The following is a 17,368-nucleotide window of genomic DNA, read 5'->3' as shown; positions in this document are numbered from 1 at the left end:
AAACTAAATCATTTTTACTCTCAAATCGAATGAGAAGTTGTCTTGGATCTGGTGATCCAACGACTCTACGGTTCACATTATCCATGTTGTGCACTTTAGAAGATCTTTCCTCGTATGCTCTATGCTCATAGATGTATGGTCACACTCATACTCAAATACACATCACATGACAAAAATCCACTTGACATAATTAGCAGTACAAATAAACATTCAACCGTACACTACGAAGTATAGACAATGAGTCACCGAACATTGTAAAAAAGAGAGAGACAAACTAACACTAACAAGAAGCTTTATACTCAAAAGTTAAAATATTATACACCTTTAAGTTTCACTCTCACTTTAAAATACATATACAGTCGCCAAGTATTCTGAAAAATCAATACAACAATCTTCTCCTCCTTTAAAGAGAGAGATATCGAAAAAATAATTAGATGTTTTAAGTTCCATGTCTTGCGGTTGAACAATGAAATATCTGAGCAGTCATCAACGAAAAGTTTCGGTCTCTCGAATCATCTTGACAACGTTTTCAGTCAGGTCAAAATCATACGGTATTATACAGTGTAATACAGGTCCGCTTGAGATTTTTATCAAATTTACAATCTAATTATCCTGATGCACAAATGGCACCTGCAGAACAGTAAATAACGGAATCAATCACTACATTTTTAATATAATACATACAAGTATTGAGTATCATTTTTTATTCCGCATGCAATAGAAAACACTCAGCCCCATTATAGGAGAATAACATTACCAGAAGACCACAATGGTGGCATAAAGACAAGGAGGCATTTTAGTATTGCTTTTCGCGATTTGGAAAATGTTATCAATAACTGAATTGGGGAATGTCTTGACTGTTTGGTTTTGTTTCAGAAGGGGTATTTTCTGGTGAGTTCTCCAATTTTTAATAGTTTGCGGGGTTTTAAAATTTGAAAATATAGTTTATTACGATAGAATATCGTAATAAAGTTGTTTTTAAAAGTAATGAAAAATTGAATCGACATCAATAGACCCACAAAAATAGTGTAACGAAAATAGAATTGAGTGAGGCCATAGTGAAACCTGATGACTGGGATGAGCAGCAGAACTTCCCTTCGTCAACATGATTCACATCAAGCCCAATGAACCATGATCCGATAGTTATATCATCGTGGGCGTAACTATGAAGGATCAATCTGCAGAACACACAACCACCAAACGCAACCATTAATATGAAATGATGTACAAGGATTGAGTAATGACACTAAAGGAACTTTACTGGTTGATTGAAATAAACCGAGCCAATGCTTGCGAAATAGCAACTACTTCACCAGATGCATGCTGAAAGTATCTGCTTTCAGGAAAGAATTAATTTCAAAAGCTATCAATCAGGAAGTCCATTTCAACTCCACAAACAAGCAAATGGAAATTAAAACATGAGTTCTAGGGAGATAGAATGAAGCAATTGTTAGTATTGAATGTTTTTCGTATTGAAAGTTTACTAGAGTGGTCGCAAGACAAAAGTGAAGCTGGAAAATCCCATTACTCACGATTTGCCATCCCCAAATTTCCACCAGTCAAGTTCATACCATTTGTGCTTCCTGTGCATCCAGGACAACAATATAGTCAACAAAACTTTCAAGATATTATCCAGATTCCTTATTTAAAGAATAATACAATCAGGGGATCAAATGAACTCACGGCAGAGAAAAAACTTCTCCTGACTTCATACATCCAATGTAGACACGAGGTTTATCCAAATGAGTTGCAAGCACAGCTCCAAGTGCATCTGTACGAAATGAAATTATAAGGTGCCAATAGAAGCACTGATTCAAAACACCAATGTGGAAACATTATACAATTTTTTCATTATGGAGCAAGTAAAAGGGAGTGGCTAAAACAAGAGATGTTTCTATTGCTCCCGTGACGTGACTTGCAACTTCAGGAATCAACAGGTGCATGAATTGCAAGCTAACAAATCTATCATTATATCGAAAGATTCAGGTAAATGAATAATTCTAACTCAATCGTTTTATAGATTCATCAAAGGAGTTTTCCGTGATGAGTGACATAGCAATTTTTTTTCCAAATCTACAATGATTAAAAACAAGGTTTCAACCTGGAAAATATAAGATGAGTTCATTAATTTGCCGGATGTTTCCAAAACATCAAGCAAAAAGCTTAGTAGTTTAAAGGTCAATGAACAATACCAATATCGAGATAAACATCATCATTGATCTTAGCATAGAACTCAGCATCCCACTGCTCCACGGCATGAATGAGGAACAACTTCGTCTTATTTGCTTTCGAGTCAAGAGATTCCACATAATTGTCCTGACAAGAAAGATTCAAATATAAACAATCAAGCATCTAAACAAAATCTATATTTGTGATCCAATACAAAATATATACAGTGGTTCATTCAGATACATCAGCATTTAGAGTAAAAGATTACTTCATTAAACAAGACTTTTTCATGTGATATTTTAGTATTAAACAAAAGCTTAAGTGGTTTCTATATTGGTATATAAAAGTTAGAAAGCACTGTTTTAATTTTAAAAACAAGTTCAAGCTAAAGCAATAAAAGCTACAATTTTTGGCTTCTTGATTTCAGTTTCCAAATGCGCTATTCAAATTAAAAGAGCTCGATCAAACATCATATTTTCTTTTTTTGAAAAAGCTTCTCTAACCAAATGCCTTTCGTATATAGTTAAACGTACACAGGAAAAGGGTGCACACCCGCCATATGCACGCACTATGAGTTAAGAGTCATCTAAAAAGTGGGGGGGAAAGGATATGGCAGACCAGTTATATTGAGATAAGCTATAAATGTTTGAGAAATAGAAATGAAAAAAAGTAAAGGAAAAAAAGATGAAACTTGAAAAGAAAAACAAGATTGATCCAAGAAATAGGTGAGGAATGGAAATTGAGAGAAGAAACTTCCTAAAGACATGGAAAGGAAATGCTTCACTTGAATGTGACAGATGTATTTCATCAACAGCCATTCACACAACACAAATGCAGGACTGGGGGCCCAACCCTTGAGAGAAAGAATAAAAATGTGGTAGAAATTGAAAACCATTTCAATGACAATCCGATCATCCCCACAAAACAATTCCAGAAATAGTTTGTGAAATACAGCACCAAGTTCGTTCTCATGTAGTAGAAGTGTTTTATGACCAATTAAAATCAGATATGGGAAACTCAAACATACAAGAATTATGAAGTCGTCAGTCTGTCTATTTTCATCGTCGATCTCCCTTTCTGAACTATCTCCGTGATTTGAACTGCATTAATGAGTAAAACCATTTAATTTCAGCACTCTAAGGAACCCTTCTACGATTTTAATCAGCATCATATAGACCTCCTTCCTAAGACAAATCTTATGACAATGCCTTTTTCTTCCTCCAATATCTTAAGAGCAGCACCTGCATCGAAAGAATTTTAAATTACCAAGTCTCATGAAGCAACTTTACAAATAATGTATACTATAACAGGACTTCGGTAAAAATGTTATTAGAGTGTGATAATCATGTCCATTTGACAGGGAGACCACAACCCCTTCATCCCCACCCCACCTGAACACTCCCCTAAACAGAACTTTTGAGAGAAATAAGAAGCATATCACTGGAAAACAAGGTGACATGGACTTATTTATTTAGTGATTTATACCAGGAAGGTGATATGACTTACCGATAGGCATCCAGGCCTTACGAATTGCATCTCTGTTGTTTTTGCGTCCAAAAGTTGTAACAATCCCTATCACAGCCAGAAGCTTTTTCTTTGCATTAGTTCCAGTGTTTTCTGAGAGATGCTTAGGCACAAATCCTTCCTGCCTAGCTTTCTCCAGCTCCACATGGAGAGCAGTTAATGTCTTCTGTTTTTCCCTGACAAACAAATCTAATTTACTGATGCAAATGCATCCACATAAACATGCAGTAGACAGATAAAAGAAATTACCTGCAAGAAATTATTTTTAATGTATCATCCACAGAAACAGAAGATTTTCCCTGACATAGAAACACAAAAGGATGTCATCGAATTCAGCTGGAAAAGTCACCTGAACAAGAAACGGATATAAAGATATATGTCGAACAATAGAAAGAAACGGGACAGTTCTCAAATTGGCCAAGATCACCTAGTATATGATTTACTGTTGATCAACTCACACGGTATCGAAATCATATATTGGAGCAGAAACGGGATACAAGTAACAAACTAGTCGAGTCATCAGATTTCTTGCAAACCGTTAACAATCCAAAAGGTTGCATATGAAAAAAGGAAACAAGAATAATGGCCAAATAACCACAACCAATGAGAACGTCAACATAAGCCATTCAACTAGACCTATGATAATATTCTGGATATGAAGTCATCCATAGCTTCACACTGAATCACAAAGAGTTTGAATAAGCTCGACACAAAAATAGCTTCTAAATGAGAAATTCACGTCCAATCATTCTTTGACACCTCGGCATCAGATGATAACAAAGCAAACACTGGCATACAGAAATGCGTCTCCATTTAAGTAAGTCTGGTATTTGATTACGCTGTTTATCTTCTTTTTTCTCTGTATCAGCATCCAGTGAGTGGTATTACTAAAGCAGTCTACAAGTGCAGAGAAAACAATGTAGTAGGAAAAAAAAGCCATTCTTAATTCTTATAATAGACGAGTTCGATAGTCCCCTCACTTTACAGTGCTGAAAAAATTAAACTTGGCCACAAAATGCTCAAAGTCGTTCTAATTAATTAAATTGTAAGATCTAGCCGGTGTTGCGGGCTAGAGCATGGAAAAAGGCCCAGTAAAATAAGACATTCTAAAATAAAAGATAATTACAGCAAAATCACGTAATTTACCAGGCCAGTTCTTCTATCGAGCTCGTTAATCAAATAAACTCTGCTCTCCGCATCCTGCCACAACCTATAACATCAGATCAACCATAAGCATTAAAAAATAATAAATAAAAATGCAAAATGAGTGGGTTCGAACAAAGCACTGACCGTCCGGCCACATACAATGCTGCCATAGCCGCAAGCATCGAGAGCATTAAGAAGGAAATTTGACTCCCGAAGGATGACACTGACGAGGATAACCGTTGGTTCGATCCACGGCCAACCATTCTAGCCTCGACGGCGTCGTTTCCTAATATCAGCAGCACCAAGCTGGTGAATATTTTATTTGTTACGCGAATTGAGTTTGTGACAACACACACACACACAAAATGGCGTAAATAAATGAGTTTTCACTCCGATTCAGACGATATAACTGATTAGTTGATTTTTTTCGTTTGAACATCTCCTTGGTAATTTCTTTATTCGAGGTCGATCCAAAACTGAACGGGTGTTGTTGGGTTAAAACCCAAAATAATTTTTGGACGTATACATAACATTGTAAAACACAGGTTTGTCTGTATTTTATACATGTAATATTATTGAATCTGATCAACTAAATCAATCATTCAACTGTCAAACTAAGTTAATCGTATTTGTGAACCAATTAAGTTTCGGAGAAAAAAAAATTAGTATATTTTATAGGATCGAACTCTTACCACTTTATCAAAAACTAGAGCTGATGGTAGATATGTAACTCAATTATTGAGCAAATGATTTGATTCGACATTTTCTACTGATCAACTTAGTGAAATCCCCCTATATCCATGTTCTATTAGTAGAATAGAAATTGTCTTTCGGAGAGATGGCTGAGTGGTTGATAGCCCCGGTCTTGAAAACCGGTATGTTCAGCAAGGTTGTTCTGATTTTTGGTTATAAACTTATGATATATGGTATTAGCTTCAACTCCAAACTGATTAATTTAGTCCTAACAAGAAAATTATCTGAACGTATGTAGTTTGACATTCAATAACTACACATAAATGCAATGAGATATATCTTCTTATTTTCTTCTTGCTACCAAAAAAGAATTTCGTTGAAAACATGTTTTCGGATCAAATCACAAAAGCACAAACATTTTAAATAGAATAATCCATATTATTAATCTGTTGTTGGCAATCCACTTTCATATAAAATTATACGTGTTCAAGTGCGATTTTATTTGGAATAACTGTTTTATTAATTCATTGTTGAAGGTTTTCATTGGGATTTATTATTTTGACAAATAAAGGTTGGAGAATATAAATCAAGGACAATGAAAAGACATATATTGGTTTCTAAATGTGAGTTCAAGTTAGACACTCATTAAATATTTGCTAAATTTTGATGATTATTATACCTTTCATGAAATGTTTATTTATTTGTAGAGCATTATCAATGTTACAACATTTAATTTAGTATGTCACACGTATCTTTATTCGTGAGACGAATCAACTTTTCTCGTATTTACAATAAAAAAGTAATACTTGTGACATAAAAAATAATATTTTTCATAGGTGACCTAAATAGAATATATGTCTCATAAAATTGACCCGTCTGACCGTCTGCGATGTGTTTTTGTGCATTTATAATTGATTATTATTGAATATAGTCAAAAGTTAAGTGATGTCCCTTCCTGTTCTTTTTATTTGGGACATCGAATAAAGTTCAGTCACAAATTTAACTAATCATTTTTTAAAATATAACAAAAAGATAATTAACTTGCATTTTAAAACACAAGATAATGATGCTGGTAGATTTTTATGGGAGGAAATATTTGCATTTTATATAATGAGCGGATATTTATAAAATTTAATTATATTATGTACATGCATTTAAAAACAAGATAATAATATTTTTTTTTCGAAAGGTAAACTTGAATCAAAATAATAAGAGTGGAGCGAAAATACATTTTCAATTAAAAATTTTAAGATAATACATACATTATGTATTGTATATGCTTATTAATCTTTCTTCAGAATGTAATATTACCGAAAAATATATAAAACAAACATTCTGTCTATTATCATGTCGATTAAAAAGAAAAAAAATAAGTAATTTAAATCCGACATAAAGAATTTAGCTGGTCTTTTTTATATGCGACTGCTACTACTTTAGAACTAAAGAGATGAGGTTTATCTTTCACGATTGTACTTAATTAATATGATGATAGCTAAACTGAGCCCTACACTTTTACATTAATAGTAACATTAATTAATTAATTGTTTAGAATATTAATGCTCATCTATACCATTAATTTCTCAGACTGCGGTATTCTCAACAATCCCTTAATTATCAATTGACATTAAATTTTCGATAAAGTTATTCAAATGTGAAGGGTAGTAGAGGTTGGAATGTGTAATCAATTGGTTAGCTACTAAATTAAGATATATATTAAAGATGATAAAAACTTGTGTGAGACGGTCTCACAGATCGTATTTTGTGAGGCAAGTCTCTTACTTGGGTCATCCATTAAAAAGTATTACTTTTTATGCTAATACTATTACTTTTATTGTGAATATCGGTAGGGTTGACCCGTCTCACAGATAAATATTCGTGAGACCGTCTCACAAGAGATCTACTTTTAAAAGATATGGGCAAGAGCCACTCTTGTCCATATACCTTCACCGCCTCTGATCAGCGTTCTGTTGGTGTGTGTATATATATAAGTAAAATATGCCCATGTGTTGTATGTGTTATTATTATTTTTTAATTTTCGAAAAAAATCTAAGCTAGTTATTCTAAGGGTCTCATACTTAATAATATTAATAATATAGTGTATATTACTATTATTATTATTATTATTATTATTATTATTATTATTATTTTGCAATCCTAGTGCCTCAATCCTCACCCCATTAATTGATTCGAAAACTTCGGACGATTTTGATATGAATAATGTACTCTATAATCTTTTTTATTTTTATAAAAAAAATGAGGTATTTTTTTCTGCATAAGTTAGTTTGTTCCATTTTTATACATATATTTTGGGAATAAATTAGTCAATTTTTTGCTTTTAAGATTTATTTATTTTAAAATTTGTTAAATTTATTATTTATTGTTTAAATTATAAAATTATTAGAACACACTTTATATGAGTCTATTTCACCCTTAATATTAATATAATATGATATATATATATTTTTATGATTATACATACACTTCAAACAAAATTTCGGCCACATCGAAATTTTTTTTTGGCGTAGTTGACATATGCAAGAGTACATCAGCACTCGCCACTCATGACCAAAAAATTAAAGTTATAAAAAATCGAAAGATATAAGATTAATGTTGAAATATGTCTATATATATGTATGTATATATTTAATCGTAAACATACTAGCATACACTACACAATTTTTCCTTATGTTTATTCTTTTTGAAATCCAACCGCACAAGACTTACACTTTTATTAAAAACAAAAATGGTCATTCTTGAGAGAGGACAAGGCAACACACATCAATCAAATACACTATATCACGTAAGATATGTAGTTCAGTAGACAAAATCATACTTAAACATGTTTTCTGATAATATTAAAATAAATGTTATGAAACGCCTTCATGATTGTAAGTAAAGTGATATACAAATTTAATTGTCAGAATATGTCTTCTAATTTTTCCAATAAATTAAATTTGTATAACATTTTTGTATATGGCCATCATCATCATGACGAATTAAATATGAAAAAGAAAAAGAAAAAGAAAGAGTTGATAAAGCAAAACGGGGAAAGCAGGTTATTTCTAGACTAACCATTCGTCCACTACGCGGCAACACCTCCTAATGTCCGAAATTTTCGGGTTAAATACGGAAAATTTCATATATCTTTACGACAATACAATTTTGGATTAAATACGGAAAATTTCATATATCTTTACGACAATACTTTAAGGAGGTATCTAAAGATAAACTTTTATCCTTATATATGAAGTCCACCGAAAGAAAGAAAGAAGTGTAGATCTTATATATATTGATAAATGTTCATTTACTCTTGAGACAATCTCATACAAGCTTGTCGTATAAGATTGATAGCGGTTACGAGTTACATCGTCTCAAAATATGGAGAAAAAAAAAGTATTAAACTGTATCTATAATATTTTTACAAACATAAGGATATTAATTTATTAATTTTTTGCGTGGTTTTTGAATTTTGAACCATTTCAGCATCAAATAGAAGTGAAAAATATTAGTGCATTCGTCTAGAAAAATATTGGTGCAGAATTAACGCAGATCGCAACAATATTAATTAATTGGTGACTTTTGGCCTTTTAGGCTTGTCAGGCCGTTCACTTTATCACGACGAGAAAGAACCGATGTGATCGTCCACAACATATTATAAACTTGTGTCTGCTTTAAAATGTTGGTTGGTCTTCCAGCTCTTAAAAATCATATACTCTGAAACTCTTAAATATTATATACAGAAATGGACACTCGAAATGTGATGTCTAAAGAGCCAAGAGGTGCTTTTTCCAGTTATGGAAACTATCAGCAGAAATCATTGTTTGAAACCAATTTAAATATAGATCCAATTGTACTTTAGCAATTTGGTTTAATTAATTAATAATATGCTCTGTACTTACTAAACTGGATGTTTAATTCATTTTGTAAAATAATAGAATTTTTATAAACATTTTTTGCTCAGCTTGCGCACGTGATGTGCACGTATGAACGATGTAAGGGAAATAATGCATAGAATTACTCTCCGATCGATTGTCCGGGACGAGGGGGCACTTGTGATATTTCGGCATGGGACGCATTTTATTTGGCTTCGATGTGGGCAGTGGTGGAGCCACATGGTAAGAGGGCGGCCCAATTTTTTTTTAAAAAAATTGTATGTAAATTTTGTATAAATTTGGATATTAGCTCGGGTAGATCAATTTAAAATATTAAAAAATTATAGAGTTTAAAATTCTATCTCGGGCAGAGCTATATATATTCCTGACTCCGCCACTGGACGTGGGTGTGTACCAAAGTTTTCCTCCGATCGAACATGTATGTATAGTATATAATATATTATTGGGGCTAGTTGCCTCTCATAAATTTAGCATTTTGTTAAGGGAATGTGTAAGCTTTTTTCAGAAAATTTTAATACTATTATACGAAAATTTAATTTATTGAGCGAAGACAAACATATATATTCCTAATTTTAATATATAGTTACAAGTACATCACTGTTGGCTCAACATTTTAGGGCAGTATCTACTAAATTTTTTATTTTTAGAGCAGTATTAAATGTATAATTTCATCGTCTACATATACATAAATACGGTTTTGCCTCTAAATTGTTATTATTATAAATAAATATCCTGGTTTTTGAAATCATATATATCAGATCCAAATTAGTTAAGCATGGATTTGAGATTATGGATTTCAAATTCAATAACTTGTTTAGGTTAACAAAATATAATTCAAATGAATTTCAAATACATGCTTTTCATATCAAATTATGGAATTCCAAAAATAAGTGTGAAGTATTTTCAGATACACCTCATGAAATCTGTCACTAATCAAATTCACCTCTCCAAATCAAATCCATCATTCCAAGCTTAACCTTATAATCGAGCGGAATAAGATTAGTTGAGCAAAATGTTAAAGGCGTTTGTATTCTAATTAATTAATTTTAGAAAAAAGTACATGTGGACAATTAATTTGGAGTAAAAACTAACAACAGTGAAGAATATATTAAAAAAAAAAAAAAAACAATAGTGAAGAATATGAATCTCTTATCTTTCACGTACATTTCTTGTTTCCATTGATAAATAAACTACAATTAATAACATACCTTCCCCCAAGCTTCTTTAGCTATAAAAAGCCAGCGTTTCACCCTAAATTTTGTGAGCTTCTTACAATTTAATTGGGAGATAGTATCTTTCAAAGTTTCCCCAACAACCCTTCTTCATATTGCATTTAAGTAGTTTTCTCGATCGAATTCCTGGGTCTAGCTAGTTTGATATTCGATCTAGATCCATAAAACAACTTCTGCCCTTCCTTTTTGTTTTGGGCTAATGGTGTAGATGTTTATTAATGCTTTCGTACAAAAGCATTCAATATGTACGTTTTCTTCTACAGATGATATAATTAATTCCAAAGAGAGCTTTCTTCAGTCCATACGTGGGATGCCGTAGGGTTCAATTTGCTGCCGACTCATTCATTCAAATGCTGAGTAGTCCATGGTCTTTGCTCGGTAACTGTGTGAATGAAGCGGGAGTCAAGCTGGATCTTAAGCTTCCTGTTCTTGGACTGAAGGGAGCTCCCTTTAATTCCATTTTATTCTACTGCCTAGTTCACATTAATTAAAATGTATTTTTAGTATATTTTCAGTCTGCTATATTGCATTTTATCGTATTTTTAGTTTGCTACTTTGATTTTGGGTTTTACTTTAAAGGTTTCATCTTGGTTATCATCGTATATTATTGATTCTACATATAAAGATGGTCATTCCAAATCCCCCATATAATATGATTTACTAGGGTTTAGTAGAACTGGATCGAAGAATTCGGGTGAGAAAGCGAGACACAGAGTATGGTGCAAACGTGAAGTGAAGAACATATAATTTCAAATTTCTAAATATTTTTTTTTGTTCTGGTCAATAAATATTATATTGGCCCGTAGCCTTTGCGGAAATAAGTAGGGTTGGAACCGAAATTATTGATATTAAAAAATGCATAATTTTATTATGCTATGCTTAGTCATATAAAATAAAAACCCTTGATTTTTTTTTTGTGCAGAAAATAACGAGGATTCCATCCACCGAGTCTAGGGTTTTTGTGAATATCAAGAACTCAAAGTACAAATTGTGAAGTGGGTATCTTGGGCCCTGCAGCTCATTGGTAGCAACAAGTTCCCAGGCATGTCTTCTGGTCGGTGCAATTACCGATATCTCTCCCCATTTTTGATGTCTAGTTTCAAGTTTCAACTGCGTTTCTGACCAGGATCCACATCTTAGATCTACTTCATTCAAATTGCACAGTTTTTCATCCCCAAAAATGAAAAAAGAAAGAAAGAAAGAAAGGTACGTAGATGCACTACAAAACCCTGAGGGTGGATCAAACGGGGTGGACTCAAAGGTTTTCGCATTTTTGGGGTCAAACTTGAAATTTAATAAAATTTTCTATTTTCATTTTTTACGATTTTTTATCCTCCTCATTTTTTGGATCTGACTCCGCACCCACTTGAGTCCAGCTAATTCTAATATTTCTTGTCGCAGCTTTATTAGAATTTCCTTTACCCTGTGAAGTGAAATCCATCTCAGATCATGAGAATCTTAGAATGAGTCTTTCTAGTCTCCTGTTTGGTTTTTTTTTTTCCTGGCAGATGCAGGCGGGGTCCCTTCTTAGTTGTCGTATTTTTACCATTCATTCATACAGCGGCACTGTTGCAACGCCAGATCAACAGAAATCATGAAGTCAATACTAATTTGTTCAAAGCACAAATTTATAAAACCAAACAGTACTAGAACGGAAAATTGTACATTCGGTCTAAGTCCAATAAGCAATTGGATGTTTTTTTAATTTTTCGTCGACCACATCAGTAATATCCATTCGACGATATCATATCAACAATTTTTGGCTGAACAGATCAGTACTTCAAGGAAAATAGATTCCAAGAAGTAAAAAAATAAAAGAAAGAATAATTTTTCGATTTTTGTGTAATATATCGAAAGGGGGATATGATTTGCAACGACTTGCTTTTGTTCAAAGTGGATTGATTAACTCGAATGTGTCTATATAGATGAATATATATAACATTAAAAGAAAATATTCAACGTCTTTCACATGTGTTTCCTCTTCTTATCTTCTCTTAGGTCACCTCTAATTTCAGATTTTTTGGTCTTTGTATATGTAGGTTTTCTTGTTGTAATAGCTCAATGAAAAGTGAAGAAAAAATTTGAGATGATCTTGGATTGGATGCCTGATTATAGGGAAAATTAGAATTTTGGTCATATAAGCATAGTGCTTGGTTTTCATCAAGTAGCTCTGAATTGTTTTTTGGATTTGGTCTTTTTTTTTCTTAAATCATTAAATTCAACGAATATTACTTATTTGACATTTATTCTATCTTATGTGGCTCACATGATACAAGTAAAGCTTATGTTACACATATTAAAATTCATCTGATAAAAAAAATAAAGGAAAAAATAAATAAAACGACAAATAATATTTCTAAATGTGATGGAAATTTTTTTTCATATGTGTATTTTAGTATATGTAATATATATTTTATTATCGTCACATGAGTCACGTAGGAGATCATAGATATCAAATAAACAACATTTATTAGATTTAGTCATTTCGATAAAAAAAAGAACCAAAACTCAAAAAAATATAAGTTACTGAATGAGATCAAAACTTCAACAAGTTATATGATTAAAATAAAGAACATGTTAATTTACATGATCAAAATCCTAAATTTCCCCTTATTATGTGTGGAGTCAATTACTTCAGAAGGAATCTTGGGTTTATATATATATATATAGTGTGCATGTGCGCGCGCATGATGCCTAAGAGATGAGATTTTTGTAACTATGCCCTTATACATGTATGACCTTTAAGTTACGCACAACAAAAAAAGGTCATGTACTCCAAGTGTGATATATCTAATAGACTTATTGGAGGATCCATTGGTTTGCATGGAGTAGGAATTGAACCTACGAATTCGCCAATGTTTTGTTGTGGCACTTTAACCATTCAGCTATATATGGATGCAAAGAGACTTTAGATCTTTCGTGTAGTTTGATTTTTTTTTCTTTTTGAGGCGAAATATTTAGAAGGCTCCATGATATATTTTTTACCAACTAAAGTGTATCAATTTTGCAGTATATATTATGGATATGGATACCAATTAGATATTAGTGACCTTCATATTTTATAAATCTCGAAGTATAACAACATATTCCCAATGGTTTAATAAATGTTATAAAATGTTTTAAAATTCAATTTTGTGACTTATAAATTTTTAGATTTTGAAAAGGAATAAATAACATAATTATTATACCAAACTTACGCTCTTTCCCCATGATGACAAACCCACCATCAAAATTTACAAGTAAGTTGTGACAGCAACAATTTCTCACCTACCTCATGATATTCTAGCCAGGAAGAATAAAATTTATCCAAGCCTTCATATATACAAACTGTACTAAACACCAATTCTTAAGCCAAAATCGATCCCATTCACAACCATGAACAAAAGCACAAGTTACATCATATTATTTTTTCTCGTATCCAATATTTAAAGTCTTAGAACTTATTTCAGGACTTCCATCAGACGAAACGATCCCTGTAAGAGATTCGTGCTATACTACCACGACATCGACATCGACATCGACATCGACATCTTATTCAGTGGCACCAATTTTGCAAACGCAATGTCTGCCAAGGCAATCAACTCGACTGAACTTGGAGAACAGAAGTTGGGGATGCTGGTCATTTTCGATGACCCCATGACTAAGGATCCAAGCTTAGTTCTACACCGGTTTCACGAGCTTAATGGTTCTATTTTTATGACATGAAGAGTACTTACAACGCTTGGTTTGCTTACACTTTGGTCTTCAATTCTAGTCAGTACAAAGGGACGTTAAGTATAACGGGGGCAGACCTTGTGGATGACGAAACTCAAGATCTTTCTGTATATATGTGCATGAAATGAACACGACAGAACTAATTGGTACTAGAAAATAAGTAACTCAAACCATTTCAATATAGGAACTTCGCATTTTTTGCTTGTTCTACAAGTGACTGCATGATGAGTACTCTTTCATCTCATTATATCTCTGATTAAGAAATTATAACAGTAAACTCAATTCCTTTGTCAGGGATCTTATGTGATTATTTGATATTACCATAAAATACGTTTTATGGCGCTTTTGGGATTATTTTACCTCACTACAAAATAAGTGTCATGAATCCCATGTTTATATGTTCTTCACAATAAATAATAGAAACAGAGTTAAAACACTGATTAGTTCATATTATATGTAAGCTTGAAAACTTTTGTAGGCTATCGAGGACATATATAGCTAGCTTTCAAAGCAGATGACACAAAAGGTTCATTTTTTTGAAAGATTGTTATTTAGCAGTCGCATTTTTTATAAAGCTGCATACCAGACTGAAATCTCGTATTTATTTTAGCACGCTAGCTTGAAAACATACTCTAACATATATTATTTATACGAGAAAAGTTTCTTTTTTTTCGTGAGTTGGGAGAGAGAATTATTATAATTGAGCATGAAACTCAAGACATTGTCTCAAACTTGAGATCTAGGTGTCAGATAAACTACAAGTCATTCACCCTCTTTATTTATTTGAGGCTATAACACTTGAATCGTTTTGGCATGTAATTGATTTTTTTGCATAATAATTCAATTTTGTTGGGAAAAATTAGTACGTGGATATATTACTTCGTCCATCGAAAAATGGTTGGTGAAGATTTGACATGATCGTAGGCATAACTAACCAATCAAAATGTGTCATCAACTGCATAATTAACTTTCCATTAAATTTTGAACATCTTTCACACACCATTACTTTACTTAGCTTTATTTGGTCGAACAGCTAAAGTTGTAGCAAGTGGACTTGAGGCAATATAATATCAGCACATTTCAAATGTATATATTTCGGGTAAAATGTAATGTGTCAGTGACACACCACGATGAGCTAATCAATATATCGCATTCTTATACAGTGGTGGTTGACTGGTCGTGAGATCAAATCCTAATTCCTGTGACATTGAATGAGAGTTATTTATTTTCTGTCTTATAAATAGGATTTTTGTTAATTTCGATCATCTTATGGGTCAATCTCAATTTTAGTTCACTTGCATAAATTTTTTTTAATATAAAGAATTTGAGTTATTATTCACCGGATATATTGCTAACGTGATATGGGATAACTCATTAATTGCATTCGTCATGCATCAATTTTCGGTGACACAATATCATTTTCTGACGTCACGTTAGCACTAACTCCGGTAAAAAAGGACTAAAAAAAAAGGGACTAAAACAAAAATAGTATATTAAAATCATAAATTAACAGATAACACATCCAAATAAAAAAGCATTCATGCAATTTACATGATACAAAATGTAGTTTCCCATAGTATTTTGATATATGGTGTTGTGAACTTCTTGCTGCTGAAACAGCTCGTGCAATTTACTGGCTTGGGGTAACACCACCATTTTAGCAGGATCACTTTGGAAACGTGGTTGTTTTTTATGATCCTATCACATTAGATAATAATCTCCATTCGTCTCCGGTTGGTCGGGCTCAGGGATTCTACTTAAACGATAAGAAATATATATTCACAGCATGGCTAGGGTTTTCTTTCGTTTTCAACTCGACTGAACACAAGGGTACCATAAATTTTGCCCGTTCCGATCCGCTGATGAACAAGAAGGGACATTTCGGTCATTGGTGGAACCGGTGATTTCTTCCTGACGAGAGGGTTGGCAACACTGAATACCGATGCGTTTTGAAGGAGAAGTGTATTTTAGGCTTCGTGTTGGTATTAGTCTCTATGAATGTTGGTAAAAACAGCGCAAGTATACATATATGATTTCATGTGTTTTCTTGTTATGATATAAAATTTGATAAATCAATAATTTTAAGTTTTAACCCACAAATTCAATAGAGAATATGATTGAAGCACATAATTAATTAACTAAATATAAAATAGGTTTTAAAATTTTGAATATATACGTTTTTAATCTAACTAGTTCATGCTTATCGATCTAGTCCAAATGAATCTTCAGACTTCAGTGGAGTTAGATTAATACAATGTACACAAACTTTCCTCCTCTCATTCACAAAAATCAAATACTTAATGTTGTATACGTATATTATAGCATTTTGATATATTTAATTAATATTTTTGTGTATATACATACAATCACATTATTGTATCATTCATGTGTCTTTTTTAATCAAATATTTTTTTTAAAAAAATATGTCTAAAAGCTTTAATAATGATTTTAAGTAACAATAATAAATCTTTTAAAAATTATCTCTGAAATTCCCAATTTTGTCCCAAAAAAAAAATTAGGTTATGGTTGGGATTTTTGGGTTCACGGTCAAATCTAATTGGACCCGAAATCAAACCCGAAAAATTTACTCATATGGTTGGGGGTTTTTGGGTTCGATTTTTTTTAAAAAAATACCTTTTTTATAGAATTGAGAAATATTAGCTATACATTTTATATCGTTTGAATTTTTTTATTGTATAGTGATATCATTAAATTTCTTCATATAATATTTATTTTGTAAAATATTAATTTTTTAAAAATATTTCTTATTTGTTGTATTAAATATACTTTAAATTTTCGACAAGCTATTTTCAAATTTATGAATTTATTCATAAATGATGATGCTTGATGAAATATTTATTTTGTAAAATATTTATTTTTAAAACAATTTATTGAAAGTTATTGTGACGTGTTTGGATATTTTTTTTATTGTTATCAATCTCATTAATTTTTAAGTAATATATATTTTGTGAAATATTTATATTTCCTAAAAAGTTG

General features: G+C 31.9%; 1 protein-coding gene and 1 pseudogene across 3 annotated transcripts; one reads left to right on the top strand and one right to left on the bottom strand.

The window, feature by feature from the left end:
* Positions 1 to 168: 168 nt before the first annotated feature.
* On the bottom strand, positions 169 to 5,241 carry LOC142552230 (hydroxyproline O-galactosyltransferase HPGT1-like). Of its 3 annotated transcripts, XM_075661931.1 has the most exons (12): positions 4,984 to 5,236; positions 4,840 to 4,903; positions 3,943 to 3,992; positions 3,676 to 3,869; positions 3,347 to 3,410; positions 3,197 to 3,269; positions 2,193 to 2,316; positions 1,684 to 1,771; positions 1,533 to 1,583; positions 1,262 to 1,333; positions 1,066 to 1,178; positions 169 to 630 (listed from the first exon to the last, which is right to left on the bottom strand). In XM_075661931.1, the coding sequence occupies exons 1-12, from the start codon at positions 5,100 to 5,102 to the stop codon at positions 608 to 610; spliced, it is 1,035 nt and encodes a 344-aa protein (XP_075518046.1). In that variant the 5' UTR covers positions 5,103 to 5,236; the 3' UTR covers positions 169 to 607. The 3 variants fall into 3 exon arrangements, with proteins under 3 accessions (XP_075518046.1, XP_075518047.1, XP_075518048.1); XM_075661932.1 differs by lacking the exon at positions 1,262 to 1,333 and having other exon boundaries at positions 4,984 to 5,241; XM_075661933.1 differs by lacking the exons at positions 169 to 630; positions 1,066 to 1,178 and having other exon boundaries at positions 1,485 to 1,583; positions 4,984 to 5,234.
* Positions 5,242 to 14,218: 8,977 nt separating this feature from the next.
* Positions 14,219 to 16,379, top strand: LOC142550810 (dirigent protein 5-like; annotated as a pseudogene).
* The last annotated feature ends 989 nt before the right edge of the window (positions 16,380 to 17,368 follow it).

Source organism: Primulina tabacum, chromosome 7 (genome assembly GCF_025594145.1).
Source record: "Primulina tabacum isolate GXHZ01 chromosome 7, ASM2559414v2, whole genome shotgun sequence".
NCBI lineage: Eukaryota > Viridiplantae > Streptophyta > Magnoliopsida > Lamiales > Gesneriaceae > Primulina > Primulina tabacum.
The sequence above is the reverse complement of the archived record's forward strand: the minus strand, read 5'-3'. Positions and strand labels throughout refer to the sequence as shown.

What these genes read in the sequence shown, in the direction of transcription:
- LOC142552230 (XM_075661931.1), bottom strand. Translation starts at nt 5,102, where the DNA reads ATGGTTGGCCGTGGATCGAACCAACGGTTATCCTCGTCAGTGTCATCC. An exon ending in GCATTGTATGTGGCCGGACG is followed by an intron (nt 4,904 to 4,983) that starts GTCAGTGCTTTG and finishes CTGATGTTATAG; the next exon opens with GTTGTGGCAGGATGCGGAGA. An exon ending in CTGCTCATCCCAGTCATCAG is followed by an intron (nt 631 to 1,065) that starts GTTTCACTATGG and finishes ACTGTTCTGCAG; the next exon opens with GTGCCATTTGTGCATCAGGA.